We start from the raw sequence: 15,959 nt of genomic DNA, 5'->3' as shown, positions 1-15,959 counted from the left end.
TCTTAAGCATTTATCATGCACTGCGGCCATAACTTCTGCAGTTTCAGGGGTTACAGCAAAACTAGCATGGATTTCTTTTTCCTTCTTCACAGTTTCATGCATAGAAGATTCATTCTTACCATAGATCTTAGTAGATCTTACTAACCTCAGCACATGATTTTTTTTTCCTTCTTATTAACCCAAGAACTTTGAACTTTTCAGTTAAAGGAGGCACTTTTTGGCTCTCTTTGGCATATCCGAACTGCCAGTAACACTACTCTTGTGCTTTAAAGGGGGCCATCACTAAGTAAAATAAGGGTTACCTGAATACAAGCACACAATACTGTGACAGTCGATCTGATAACCTAGATGGCAACTAAATGACTAGTGGGATATGCTAGACAAAGGGATGATTCATATCAGGTGCGGGATGGAGCCAGACGGTGCAAGATTTCATCACGCTACTCAGAATGGCATGCAATTTAAAACTATAAATTGTTTATTCCTGGAATTTTCCACTTAATATTATTGGACCATGGTTGACTGCGGGTAACTGAAACTAAGGAAGGCAAAACCTCAGATAAGGCGGACTACTGTACTTTCGGTTCAACATATACTGTGACATAAAGAAAACAAAGGACAGTTAAATGTGAATCTTCCTTGTCTACATTCCAAATTATGTATATATACTATTCATTTTCTTGGTGGTCATCATTTGCCACTAAAATCATGCAACTTATACATATCTTTAAAAACACGTGGAACATTCTATTAATAAAATCTGAGTTTTGACTATTTTTGTGTCCTGAGCACAGATAAGTATTGATAGTTATCTATTTAATCCACCACCTGTTTATAACATAATAGGGAGAGCCCTGACATTCCAGCAAAATTTTATGGATTGATGAAATGTAGGGAACCATCTCCTCGAAAAAAATACGCAGAGCAGGCTCTGTAAACTTTAAGCAAAATAAATAATTGGGAGGAAACACTGAGGTCAGAAATCACAGAAGATTAATATTAAATATATGGCATGTAAAATGCATTAGAATTATTTCACACTACTTTCATGAGCCAAAAATAAAGAGGATATTGCAGAGGGGCCTTAAATTACATTTACAAAAGGCAGAAAGATAAACTGGAACACTGGAATGAGAAAGGGTATTCTTGTCCTAGGTCAAGAAAACATTTTGAAACCTCTGGTGGTTACTGAAATTTTTCTTTAAAGTAGGCAAAAAAGTTAGTAAGAATTGTTAGTATGTCCAACACTGCATATGTTGCAATGGTGGTTCCGTTTCTTTAGATCTTTGGATGGTGATGATTCTCTGGAATTTACAAAATAAAGATAGGAAGGGAGAGAAGGAAGGAGGAAGGGAGAGAGGTTGAAAGTAAGAGAGAGGGGGAGAGAGACAGAGACAAAGAGACAGAGAGAGAAGGTGAGAATAGACACATTAAGGGGACAGTTGTGCTTAGATGCATTGGAAACTGTGTGAAAGAATTTTTTCTTTTTTGTAGTCGCAATGTATTGGCCTCCTATGGCATTCGGTGTACTGTATTGAGGTTAATGGTATGGACTGAATGTTTATGTCCCCCCAGAATTCATATGTTGAAGCCCTAATCCCCAATGTGATGGTATTTGGAGGTGAAGCCTTTTGAAGTAAGTAGATTTAGATGAAGTTTTGAGGGTGGAGACCTCATGATGGGATTAGTGCCCTTATAAGAAGATGAAGAGACCAGAGCTTGCTCTCTCTCCCTTGTGAGGATACGGCAAGAAGACTGCAGTCTAAAACCTAGGATAGAGCCCTCACTAAGAATCTGACCATGCTGGCATTCTGTTCTGGGACTTTTAACTTCCGGAACTGTGGGAAACAAATGTTTTTTCTTTAAGCCACCCAATCTGTGGTATTCTGTTATAGCAGCCTGAACAGGTTAATATAGCCAGTGATGCTAAACACCTACAAAGAACTGCCCTGCCCAAATGAAACTAGTGTTCCTGTTTTTTCCATTGAGAAACTGAATCTTACCCAAAGTGAGTAAGCTGGATTTTTTGTGAACACTCCTTATTCAGGAGCTACACACTTGAGATGGGACCAAAGACAGTGACTAAAACAAGAAAACCAAGTTAACCTTCTGTTTCCATGACTGGTGCAATCTATAGCTATGACCTAGGCCTCTACCTGTTTGTTAATTTGACATCTTCATTGAATTGTATATTTCTCATTTATGAGGCAGGCAAAATACTTTGTAAAACTTTTGCAGAATTTGTTCTTGAATTATTTAATAATACTAAAATCAAAAGTCCATGTTCAAGGAATGAAGTTAACGGAGTATTATTATAATGTTGCCTGAAAGCTCTTCTTCTGACCCAGAAATAAAAAAATATTTACCTGACTCTTTCAGAGGATTATTCATTTTTCCACACTACTTCTGAATTAACCATTTTCAAAATAAAAATTCATTTTTTATGGGTCAAAGACATCATAAGTAGAAGATTCACATTCATCCTTATAATACAAAATAGGACTTCATTTCCTCAAGGCAGAGAGTACTTCAGTTACGGGGCAGACAACTGTTACCCAAGAGCAAGGATATAAATTTCATGGTCCCATCCCCATGCTCCAATAAATAATCAATGAAAAAACAACACAGAAATAGTTATCTAGAATTTAACCTTAGTTACTCCACCATCCTTGGAGAGAAGCACACATACAAAGAAAGGATCACTGTTCACCTTCAAGCCACAATACTTTGATATTTCCCACACGATAATTCTTTCCTAAAAGGGGATCATTTTCAAAGGAATCTTTTTAGCTTAGAGTCATTCCCTTGCAGCCCATAGGTAGAGGTTGTCACACATAAACTATATTGACGTAAAGAAGAGACTGTCCTCCTAGAGCGCCCATTGTGGGTGGTAGAATTCTTTGCTCAGCTTTTTCTGAATTTTAGCTTTTCAGAGCATTCAGGGTTAGAGGAACAGAATACATAGATGTGAAATACTGTATCACAGGAACGGAAAATAGGCCAAATTGCCAATTAGAGTAAGGTTTGTTTAAACTAGAAAAGGTATCATGATAATATGATAATATCCTTCCTCTCATGGTTGATACACACCTGCTTGGAATAAGCATTTTTAAATGTAATTAAAACTTATTACTTTACTTAAAACCATATTCCCTTATAGCTTGAATTCCCATCTTTTTTCTTTTTCTTTATTCACATTAAGTCTTTGTAGGTCATCTATAGAAACAGAAAAAATGTGTGCCTTTCCTGACCTCATAAGGAAACTGCGGGTAGATCTCTTACTACATTTTGTTTCCTTTTTTGTGCCTTTTTTTAAATACTGCTGCTGTTAACTAGAAAAAATTTTCCTACCCTTACTTGAGGTTATCCAATTCTCCTGCTCCAAAGTCAAGGATTCTGTGAATCTCATTCCTTTAGCAACTGAAGCCTGACAGAACAGCTGTGAATGAACCTCTAAAGACTGTAATGCAAGGACATCAAGTAAGAATCAGGTCATATCTACACAGTAACCTCATGTGCATGACATTTCAATGGGCTTTTGGAATAGTGAAGACATTCACCTCAATCCCAAGGTGTTTCCTTCTAAGAAAGATAACTTAGATGTTATTTTTTACCCTCTTTTTCTTGTTAAATCTTTCCAGGCAGGGACTGTGTCTCATGTTTACTTTCTGTAGCTCTCCTCAGGACCTACAGTGCATGTTGTGTGTAGGGAATATGGTCATCCTGGGCTAGAGGCTTTGGTTGGTCTCTTAAAATGTTTGTTATTTTTTGCTGTTGTTTTTTTCATCATTTGTTCTCAGCTAGAGGAGAGGCAAAAGAGAGTATAAAAGGAAAAAAAATGTAGGTGAAGGAAATAGGAATTGAAGAAAAAGTTCATTAGAGGAACTGTGTAACTGTATGGAAGAGAATGGAGTAAAGCCTCAGAGAGCAAGTGGGCAGAGAGGTGAGAAGAGACTGCACTGTAATGTTAATAAAGGTGAGGAAGTTTGATGAGAATTTCTTATCAATCCTCTAAGTCCTCTTCTATGCATGTTCCCCACTCTAGTTTATTTCTCATAATCTCTAAGTCTTCACATATGTAACATTCATAAATATTGGCAGTGAAGACCCAAGGGGAATCCTGGGCTTAGCTGTTAGCATATTTCATTCATAGAATCACAAACCATATCCTTTTAGATGCTTTTCATCTCTTGACTGGACATTTTCATAACCTCTTAACTGGCTGCCCTGCTTTTGGACTTCATGCTGCCATGAAGGATGATGGTCCTGCAGCAGAAGTCTTTCAGGGTCTCCTCATCTACAGAAACATGGGAACTTCTTTCATGTAAGCCTCTTGACAAGATCCATACCTCTCGCTCAAACCCCAGTTCTCACCAAGTGTACTTTACTTTCTAGCAATATCCAAAGACCAGAAGTTCATGCCTTTGCATCTTTGGTCTATTATGTTCTATAAAAATTTGTGGGAGAAAAAGAGTATTCCTGGTATTCCCTTTTTTTCATACTGGCTGACTACTAAACAGCAATTTTTCTTTTAAAACCCAACACAGACATAACATCCTCTGGCAAGATTTTTCTGACTCAGTTTCATTTTAGATGTTTTGAATAGGTTTCACCCTCCCTGATGTCTTTGACGTTGCAAAACGCATCAATTGGTGCACATATGTCATCTTACAGCTATGTGCTTATGTGTCTATCTGCTCTATAAACTAATGAACTTAATCTCTGTATCCAAGATTTTGGCACATTCCAGAGAATCAGCTAATGGTTGAACTGAATTACCGACATCATTTACAGAAAGAACAAGTCATTTAGAATGTAACAATTAACATGATATTTTGTATATAGTACTTGGAAAATTCCTAGATTGATTCCCTGGAATCAAAAGAGAGAAGGCCACTTAGAATTTGATAAACTTTTGATATCATTGTCGATAATGATGTACAGAAACATTTAATGAGAAAGGAACCTCCTTCCCAGGCATTATTTTTAGATCTCCAGGTTCCTAATATTGAGATATAATTTTCAGAATGTAGATTTTTTTTGCTCCAAATTTTTTTTGATAAAATATCTATGCTATGCCTAAGCCATTGATCTATTTTATTCTATGTTTATAAATAAAAAAATTAGAACATTAACAGAACTATTTGTTATTTCTTCTCTGGTGAATGTAATCTCTCAATTCTTAGTAAGAATATATAACCACTTTTACTTTTTACTGGTAAAATTATCATTATAGTGTTTTAATGCCTGAGCCTGGCATTAAAATCCACCCTCCAGAGATCAACGTTCAAATGGAAGTAACAAGGGACAAAATCTCCCCAGAAAAAAATGTAAATACCACAGGAACCGACAAACTTAAACAACAACCCCCCCAATTTTCTTTCTTAGTCTCTCATTGCTTAATTAAGTCCTCAGAAGAATCTTTCTATTGACAATAAGTGGACCCAAGCGAGAAAAATATTCACAAAAACAAAGAACAAGTGTCAGAAGCAAGCTTATTGTTAATGACCTTAAACCTCAGTGTCCCTTCAAATCATATTTAATCCTCATTTATCAGTATGTGGATGTGTGTTTTACGTTCAGTGAAATTCAGTTTTTAGAAATGTGAGGGACCAGAATCTTTTTATCTAGGAGTATGCCCTTCATGTTATGTTTAGATAGACGGAAAACTATACAATTTGCTCTGACCACAGAACCATTATTAGTATATACTCAAAAGTTTATTTAATAAGAAGTTCAGTATCTTTTTGCTTTAAGTAACAAGATATACAATTTAAAGTGGCAGAAATTTTGAGAAGCTCATTATCATCTATGAGATATCAAGCAGGAGAATTCCAATGATGTCTACTTTTTTCTCTGCCTTCTTCAACATTGTTATGTTTCTCTTCATAATTATAAGACAGCAAAAGCAGTTCCCAGCTTCATACACAGACTCCAATATGACAGTGAAAAAGAGAAAAGACCTTTCTTCCCCTGGTTCTCCTTTTATTGAAGAGAAACTTTTCTAATAACTCACAAGCAGACTGCCCATCAAAACTCATTGGTGAGGATCAGGTCATATGCCCTTGACTAGCTGCAAGGGAGGGTGGGAGAAGAAGTTTTAGCCTTTTCCATCTTTATAAAAGTAGATTGGTTCTGTCAACAGGAATAAGAGGTCAGGTGGAAGAAGGCTTAAACATGTCAAATAATGTAAAGTTGAATGACATATACACTGCCCATTAAACCTATAAATGTTATCAAGCATAGTACTTGGTAGTAAATATAGATAGTAATTTCTTTAAAATAAATTTATTTATTTTTGGCTGCGTTGGGTCTTCGTTGCTGCGCGCAGACTTTCTCTAGTTGCGGCGAGAGGGGACTACTTTTCCACTGCGGTGCACAGGCTTCTCACTGAGGTGGCTTCTCTTGTTGCGGAGCTCGGGCTCTAGGCGCGGGGACTTCAGTAGCTGTGGCAGACAGGCTCAGTAGTTGTGGTGCACGGGCTTAGTTGCTCTGCGGCATGTGGGATCTTCCCGGGCTAGGGCTCGAACCCGTGTCCCCTGCATTGGCAGGCGGATTCTTAACCACTGCGCCACCAGGGAAGTCCCTAGATGGTAATTTTTTTTTGTTTTTTTGTTTGTTTTTGTTTTTTTTTCTGGTACGCGGGCCTCTCACTGCTGTGGCCTCTCCCGTCGCGGAGCACAGGCTCCGGACGCGCAGGCTCAGCGGCCACGGCTCGCGGGCCCAGCCGCTCCGCGGCATTCGGGATTCTCCCGAACCAGGGCACAAGCCCACGTCCCCTGCATCGGCAGGCGGACCCTCAACCACTGTGCCACCAGGGAAGCCCGATGGTAATTTTTTTAATGCTGCTGCACTTGTTTTGAATTCATTGAGCTCTAGAACCATTTCACACACATTAGTAAAGACTATGAAGACTTTAAAGAATCTATGAATAGAAACAGAAATTTTGAGAATTGATTTTTGTTTTCAAATAACTTCCGGTACCATTTACTAAGCTATTGTCTCTCAACTTTATATCTGTCCTTCTATAGTCCGGTTTGTGAAGTGGGGACTTGAGTTACAAGTGACACTTTTCCTCTGCTGGCTTCCTGTTTGGCTCTGCCATTAGAGGGCACTAGGAAGAGAGTGGAAGCCTTGAAGCGGATGAAGGGGCTTGCTCCCTTTCTGAGTCTGTCTTTCTGCTTGTTCTTCCCATGTACCTTTGAAACACTTTTTAACCCCGCAGTGGCAGATAATTCCGATAGCAGTTGCTAATTCCAGTTTCCACTTTTCCAAGGCTCACAGAACCAATCCCAGAGTCCCTCTTCAGTAACACCAGCACTAGCTGGCCAGAACACCGTTCTCAAAGGTCTGAGTGCCCGCTGCATGGGCAATGCCTCTGATGTCAGAAAAGAGACACCAGCCTAGCCAAGCAGTGAACTTTCACACAGGTCTATAGAGCACCTCCTTTAAACTTCTAAATTTTAATAATCTCAACTTCTTTACTTGGTTTCTCCAGTCCAAGAGGAGGCTGCTTCTCGAAGCTGCTCCCTCTACAATACATTAGCTTAGTGTTCCCCTTTTGCCTTTCCAGTTCTTCACTATCTAGTCATTAGTTCTTTATCGATTGATTCTCTAATAGGCTAAATTTGTTCTTTTTTTAGGAGAGATTACAGGTTTTAAAAAATTTACCAAAAGGAGCTTCGACTATTTCTGCATCCTTATAATCATGTCCATTTCCTGTTTTTCTTTGATGTTCAGATACCATATTTTTTTCCATAACCTTAAAGGGTGAGATGTTTTTGTCTGCAACTCTTCACGCCCATCACCATAATATTTAAAACGATTTGAACAAAAAAAATCTCTGTGTTGGGATAGCAAACATATTTAATATTTTTTCAACCATTTCCTTTTATTTTATTAAGTTCAGTGTATACTCCTATATTACAAGTTTCTCCAGGCTCCAAGTTCATGGCTTTGAAATTAATACATGCCCAAGAGAACTGTGGTTAGCAAAAGAGGGGAGGCAGCATTAGGGGTGGAAAAAAGAGAAGGACAGTAATTTTTTTGAAAACAGAGGAACAGTAGGAAAGCAATGATAACAAGGAAAGAACTAGAGGTGGTGGCAATAGTGAGCTGCCAGAGGAGATGAAACAGTCCCTGGTTATCTCTACAAGTAAATGGAAAAGGAGGGCTTTAAGGTTTGGCCTTGTGGTTTATGACACATGACACGATGACCCTTCCTGAATGTCCAGACTGACTGGACCGTTTAACTTGCGACAACCTTGAATTCATTTCAGGAAGATAGACTACTCAAGAAGGCTTAAAGATCTGCACTTAAAGACTAACTGAATGAATTCAAACGCAAAGTGGGAAACATCTTTCATATTCATTTTAAAAGCTTTCAAAAATGCTATTTAAAGCTAAAATGCAGAAGGAGTAAGATTACAGTCAGACAAATAGTGTGAAATATTTGGGGCAAGAATTGGGATGAAGTGAGGAGGAAGAGAAGGATTACAAGATTTGTTGCCTAAGGGGTGTCATTATGCCTGTGAAATATTTCCCAAGAAATTTTTAACCTTGAAGTTTTCTACTTCTGTGCTTTCAAAAACCAGCCTAGATACAGTCTTAAAAGTGTGTGATTCAGGGGAAATGTGAGATATATCACTGATTACTTTGAGTTCCCAACTGTCTTATTTTTATAGCTATCTATAGCCATGTAGTTGACAATAAACTATTTCATAAATGTCAGCTACTTCTCACAAGTTTTAAATTGTTTGCTTTCTACCTGTGAAACACTGAGGGAAATTAATTTTTTTCTCTAAGTTAACCCTTAGGGGCAGCAATCAGAGAAACTCTGATTTTTAGAAAACTTCTTTCAAAGAATGTTTGACCTGAATGCGGTAACCTGCTTCCTAAACTGGAGCTTTGTAGAGCTTTATGAGTAGGTAAAATAACACAGTTTTTGTTTTAAATTTAAGATTAGCAGTAGACTAACCAATCCATCTTTTGCAGACCTGAAATAGAGTTCTAGGAACTCTAGTCCCTGTGTTCTATGTGGAGCACCTCCATTTCCATCTCTATTGGTGGCTCTTTTATCCCTCAATTGATGTAACTCCAACAGGGGGAAAATCCTGATGCTGAAAGTATCCATTTCTCATTCACTGAATGAGAATTCTCCCAGTCAGCCACCCGAGGTATCACTAAATTGAAGCATGCCCACTGTGATAAGCCAAAAGAGTCAAGAGCTGACCTAAATGGATGGAGGCAACCAGAAAAAACATATTGAAGAAGGTAAGTTTTGAATGAAAGGTAAGTTTTGAATGAAACTTTCAAAATGAAAGTTTTGAATGAAAAAACATATTGAAGAAGGTAAGTTTTGAATGAAAGGAAAAGAATTAAATGATAGTAAGGGAGTAGAAAAGAATCTTATGAATGGAAGCAAATTACATAGTTTTGTTTCATACGAATTGAGTAGAAAAATGATTATAAGAATGTTTCAGAAAATGTGACATCATCTAGAAAGAAAATATAGAATAGTGGTTATTTCTGGCTATTTTGATAAATTTTCATTTATTTATTCAGCAAATATTTTTGAGCACCTACCATTGTCATTTGTCTTTTATTTTAGTACTCAGCTGTGGAATGTATATGTATATATAGATTTATAAAATGTAATACATCTTTAAATGAATATTCTGAGTCTGAAGTTGCTTATCCTCTTTTCCCTCTTTTTTGTAGATTGTTATGATTTCCATACCTTATCTCATTTAGTCTTTTCCACAACCCTGTTAGGTTGAATGTTATGCCTATTTTACATGCGGAAACTGAGGCTCAGAGGTATTTAGTGATAGACCCAAGCTTGCACATCTAGAAACGGAACCCAGATCTGTTTGACTCCCAAAGTGCTCTTCTTTTAAAAAATTAATTTATTTATTTTTGGCTCCGTTGGGTCTTCCTTTCTGTGTGAGGGCTTTCTCTAGTTGTGGCGAGCTGGGGCCACTCTTCATCGGGGTGCGCGGGCCTCTCACTATCGCGGCCTCTCTTGATGTGGAGCACAGGCTCCAGACGCGCAGGCTCAGTAGTTGTGGCTCATGGGCCCAGCTGCTCCGCGGCATGTGGGATCTTCCCAGACCAGGGCTCGAACCCGTGTCCCCTGCATTGGCAGGCAGATTCTCAACCACTGCGCCATCAGGGAAGCCCCGAAAGTACTCTTAACTGCTATACCAGCTGCCTGCCTGATTTGAGGAAAGTGATAGTGGGCCACTGCCAGCAAGTTTACTTGAATAGATAATCTATGGAACACAGTAGTGAAAAAAGAAGATTTAAAATGAGTATTTAAGTAAGGCATAAAACTACCATTACTGAACTCAAAAGGGACAAAATGAAAACAGTGACTGCAAAGGAGGATTGATAGACATATACAGATGTATATTTAGAGATAGGAATTGGAAGCAACCAGAAGTGTTTTTTAAAGTCATGCTAGAAATAGTCATAGCATGACATAGGGAGCAGGATTATGTTCATGGATACTTGAAGAGAGATTCAACTGAAGTTGGGAAGGTGGATGTGAGGAGAGAAGGTGATGGAAAAGTTAAAAACGATCCCCAAGTTGGCAGGCTTAGGAAGCCAAGATGGTAAATATATTGTATCTGATGAAAAATCTGGAATGGAGTGGTTATTTTAGGTGTGGTGAAAGATGAATTTGATATTCAAAATTCATATAATCAGGAACTGCATTGTGTATTTAAAGTAAAATTCCATGGCATCTTCTCCAGCTTTTATCCACCCCAAATTCAAACTTTTTTTTTTTTTTTTTTTGGCTTCTCACCACTGTGGCCTCTCCCGTTGTGGAGCACAGGCTCCAGACGCGCAGGCCCAGCGGCCACAGCTCACGGGCCTAGCCGCTCCGTGGCATGCGGGACCCTCCCAGACCGGGGCACGAACCCACGTCCCCTGCATCGGCAGGCGGACTCCCAACCACTGTGCCACCAGGGAAGCCCTTGTGCCACCAGGGAAGCCCTCAAACTTTTAATCCCCCACCATAGCAAAAAGATCAAAATGCTTTATAGGAAAAAATAATTTGGAAAGTCTGGGTTATAAAGCCATATGAACTTGGCGTTGATAATAATGGATTTTGTTAGATCACAGATCTTCTATTTCTAGCAGCCCTATGCAAAGATTGTGAAGACTGGATTTTTTTTTTTCCACCCACAATTGGTACATAAGCTTGTTAGGTATCAAGAGTCCTCCCTCCCTCCCTCCTTCCTTCCTTCCTTCCTTCCTCCTTCCCTCCTTCTTGTTTTGGTTGTAGGTAAAATTCACAGGACATGTACTTGTGTCACTGTGGCTCCTCAAGATATTGACTAATGATTTTAGTTATATAACTGACTCTGATTAATAGAATATATATTAATTCTGGGTATATTTTATAGATTTGTCTCTTTAACTGATCCTAATAAATATGTCCCTTTGGGCCCCATCCTGTTTACTCAGAGAATAATTTGTTCTGGATTTATATTCAATAAATAAATCACCAAAGTGTCCCAGGACATACTAGACACCACTAATCTATGGGAAGATTTGCACCAGTTGAGTCTGTTTTATTCAGGCAAATATTTCCTTATTAATTCAATACAAACCAACTTTTCAAAATTATATATATATATTTTTTGGTAAATGTGTGTCCATGTTTCCATCATTAGCTTACAAAACTTTATTCCAGTTTAAAATGTTAACATACTTCTCCCTTTAAAAAAAATAAAATTGTCAGAATTTTTCTCCTAATTTACTCATTTCTTCTCTTGAAAGAAAAGTTAATAATCTCTATGCTCTAAGGTCTATATTTACCTCCTTGAACATTTTTCCACTTCCTTACCAAACAAGAAAAACAATAAAGAGATAAACTAAAGAAATGGAAAGAGAGAGAAAAGAACAACTATAGGCACCAAAGTCTGATCTGATTCATAATAATAGAATGGAAATGATTTTTACAAACTTATGGCATTACATATGAGGACTGCATCTTTCAGAGTCTGAGTTATCAATAGAAAATATAAATTTGTTCAACATTTTCTAGTAAATATTTCATACTGTTTTTCCGTAAATTTTACGGCTTGTCACAGATATACACCTCCTCTATGATGATTCTGTAAAAGGAAGACATTATCCAGAGTTACACTATTGCTGTCACTTCATACTTACAGCAACTGCCTCCAGGATTTGTTTGACAGCATCTGCAGCATCTCGTTCACTATAATATCCCTTTTCCACAATCCTAAAAAAAAAACATGAAATCCTTCTCAGACACATGCATCCAGTTGAGTAGATGTTAAAAGAAGTTAAATTAATGTTAAAGAAGATTTATCTAAACAATTGCAGCAGGCTACCATGACACGAGGGGAAAGATTTCCATAAGTTGGCACTCTAGAAGTCTTTAGGTTTATTTAGGAAAATGGAAAACATTTATTTTGCCTAGGCTTGAAGTTTCCATCCTATTGAGGACAAAAAATTCTTTTTAAACGTTGTATTGCAAATCATTTAAAACATATACCAAGTAGACAATATACCATGAACCATCCCATTTAACTGTCACACTGCTTCAGCAATTATCAATTCATGGCCAATGTTGTTTTATCTATCTAATTAATTACTTCCCTTCCTCCTTTATTATTTTAAAGCAAATATCAGACATCATATAATTTCATTTATAGATATTTAAGGAGGTATCTCTAAAAATAAAGGACCTTTTAAAAATCATAACTACAATGCCGTTATGTCCATAAATTACAATTCCTTAATATTATCAAATATGCAGTGTTTCAACTTTCTAACTGTATTAAACATGTTAAAATTTGTTTGTTTGTTTTTTTGAATCAATATCCAAATAAGGTTCATGCATTTGATGGGTTGATATGTCTCTTACTCTCTTTTTACCTGTAGCTCCTCTCTCCCATTCCCTCACTCACTCTCTCTCATCTGCTTTTCTTTTCCAAATAAATGACTTGCTCTTTTTGTATAGATTTGGGCAAGAAATTATTCTTTGAAATTAAAGTCTTTCCTTTTTTAATTTCAAGAATTTTCCTGAGTTAGAATGTTTCATATTTATTTTCTTCCATTGCTTTGATTTTCTTCTTTGGGGTATGCAATTACACACATATAAGAGGTTTTCTACTTTATGGACCCAAATAAACAAAATAAGAAATGAAAGAAGAGAAATAACAACAAATACCACAGAGATACAAAAAAAAATCATAAGAGAATACCGTGAACAGTTAAATGCCAACAAATTTGACAACCTAGAAGAGACAGAAAATTTTCTAGAAACATACAACCTGTCAAGACTAAATCAGGAAGAAACAGACAATCTGAACAGACTGATCAGTAATATTGAAATTGAATTTGTAATAAAAAAAAAACAAACTCCCAGCAAACATAAGTCCAGGAGCAGACAGCTTCATAGGGGAATTCTAGCAAACATATAAAAGAGAATTAATATCTATCCTTCTCAGACTATTCCAAAAAATTTAAGAGGAGGGAAAACTCCAAAATTTATTCTCTGAGGCCACCATTACCCTGATACCAAAACGCCAAAGACAATACAAAAAAAAGAAAATTATGGGCCAATATCTCTGATGAATATAGATGCAAAAATCCTCAATGAAATATTAGCAAACCAAATTCAACAATATATAAAAAAGGATCATACACTATGATCAAGTGGGATTTATTCCAAGGATGCAAGGACAGTTCAATATTTGCATATCAATCAATGTGATGCACCACATTAACAAAAGGAAGGATAAAAATCACATGATCATCTCAATAGATGCAGAAAAAGCATTTGACAAAATTCAACATCCATTCATGATAAAAACTCTCATCAAACTGGGTACAGAAGGAACATATCTCAAAATAATAAAGGCCATTTAAGACAAACCCATATAAAAAAAAAAAAAAGACAAACCCATAGCTAACAACATACTCAACAGTGAAAAGCTAAGAGCCTTTCCTCTAAAGTCAGGAACCAGACAAGGATGTCCATGCTCTCCACTTCTATTTAACACAGTATTGAAAGTCTTAGCCACAGAAATCCAACAAGAAAAAGAAGTAAAATCATCCAAATTGGGAGGGAAGAGGTAAAACTGTAACTATCTGCAGATGACATGATACTATAATATAGAAAATCCTAAAGTCTCTACAAAAAAACTATAAGAACTAATAAATGAATTCAGGCAAATTGCAAGATGCAAGATTAATATACAGAAATCTATTGCTTTTGCTTTTCAATACACTAATAATGAACTACCAGAAAGAGAAAGGAAGAAAATAATCCTGTTTAAAATTGTGTCAAAAAGAATAAAATGCCTAGGAATAAACTTAACCAAGGAAGTGAAAGACCTATACTTTGAAAACTATAAAACACAGATGAAGGAAACTGAAGGTGATACAAAGAAATGAAAAGATATCCCATGTTCTTGGATTGGAAGAATCAATATTGTTAAAATTTCCATACTACCCAAAGCAATCTACAGATTTAATGCAATCCCTATCAAACCACCCATGACATTTTCCACAGAACTAGAATAAATAATCCTAAAATTTCTATGGAACCATAAAAAACCCCAAGTTTCAAAAGCAATCTTGGGAAAAAAGAACAAAGCTGGAGGTATCACGGTCCCTGCCTTCAGACTATACTACAAAGCTACAGTAATCAAAACAGCATGGAACTGGTACAAAAACAGATACATAGATCAGTGGAATAGAATAGAGAGCCCAGAAATAAACCTACACACTTATAGTCAATTAATATATGACAAAAGAGGCAAGAGTATACAATGGAGAAAAGACAGTCCCTTCAATAAGTGGTACTGGGAAAACTGTACAGCTACTTGTATAAGAATGAGATTAGAACATTTCTTCATGCCATATACAAAAATAAACTCAAAATGGATTAAAGGCGTAAATGTAAGACCTGAAACCATAAAACTCCTAGAAGAGATTGTAAGCAGAATACTCTTTGACATAAATCATAGCAATATTTTATCAGATCTGTCTCCTAAGCAAAAGAAGTAAAAGCAAAAGTAAGCAAATGGGACCTAATTAAATTTAAAAGTTTTTGCATTGCAAAGGAAACCACTGACAAAATGAAAAGACAACCTACTGAATGGGAGAAAATATCTGTAAATGATATGAACAATAAGGAATTAATATCTAACATATGTAAAGAGCTCATACAAGTCAATATCAGAAAAACAAGCAAGCTGATTAAAAAATGGGCAGAAGACCAGAATAGACATTTACCCAAAGAAAACCTACAGATGGCCAACAGGCATATATAAAGACGCTTAATATCACTGATCATCAGAGAAATGCAAATCAGAATCATAGTGAAATATCACTTCACACCTTACAGAATGGTTATCATAAAAAACCCCACAAATATCAAATGTTGGCAAGGATGTGGGAAAAAGGGAACTCTTGTGCACTGTTGGTGGGAATGTAAATTGGTGCAACCATACTGGAAAACAGTATAAAGGTTCTTCAAAAAACTGAAAATAGAACTACCATATGATCCAGCAATTTCACTCCTGGGTATATATCCAAAGAAAATGAAAACACTAATTCAAAAAGTTACATGCACCCCAATGTTCACAGCAGAATTATTTACAAGGGCCAAGATATGGAAGGAACCTAAGTGCCCATCAACAGATGAATGGATAAAGATGTGGTATATATACATAATGGAATATTACTCAGCCATTTTCATTCACAATTCGATTTTATCATCCATTCAAATGACTAAGCCAATCCAAATTTAAATGACAGACGCTTTAATTGGGCTTTAGTAGCTGAAGCTGCTGAGACACTATACACTTCAAGCTTCTGATGACTTTTAAAATGCCTCCAGTGTACACATGTATATAGGATACTTTTATAACCTCCCTGATGAAAACCTAATATTGAAGTAGCAGCTGAAC

The 15,959-nt window shown here is 36.7% G+C and overlaps 1 protein-coding gene across 1 annotated transcript in view; it reads right to left on the bottom strand.

Annotated features, from left to right (window-relative positions):
* CAMK4 (calcium/calmodulin dependent protein kinase IV) overlaps positions 1-15,959 on the bottom strand; it is a 216,294-nt gene that overhangs the window by 46,680 nt on the left and 153,655 nt on the right. The window contains exon 5 of the mRNA XM_029216436.1: positions 12,184-12,256. Coding sequence (XP_029072269.1) covers positions 12,184-12,256 — 73 coding nt within the window. The remainder of the gene's footprint in view (positions 1-12,183; positions 12,257-15,959) is intronic.

This window comes from Monodon monoceros, unplaced genomic scaffold (assembly GCF_005190385.1).
Source record: "Monodon monoceros isolate NGI ecotype Baffin Bay Population unplaced genomic scaffold, NGI_Narwhal_1 Super_Scaffold_12, whole genome shotgun sequence".
In the NCBI taxonomy this organism is placed as follows: Eukaryota; Metazoa; Chordata; class Mammalia; order Artiodactyla; family Monodontidae; genus Monodon; species Monodon monoceros.
Note: the sequence above shows the minus strand (reverse complement) of the source record. Positions and strands in the feature narration are given on the sequence as shown.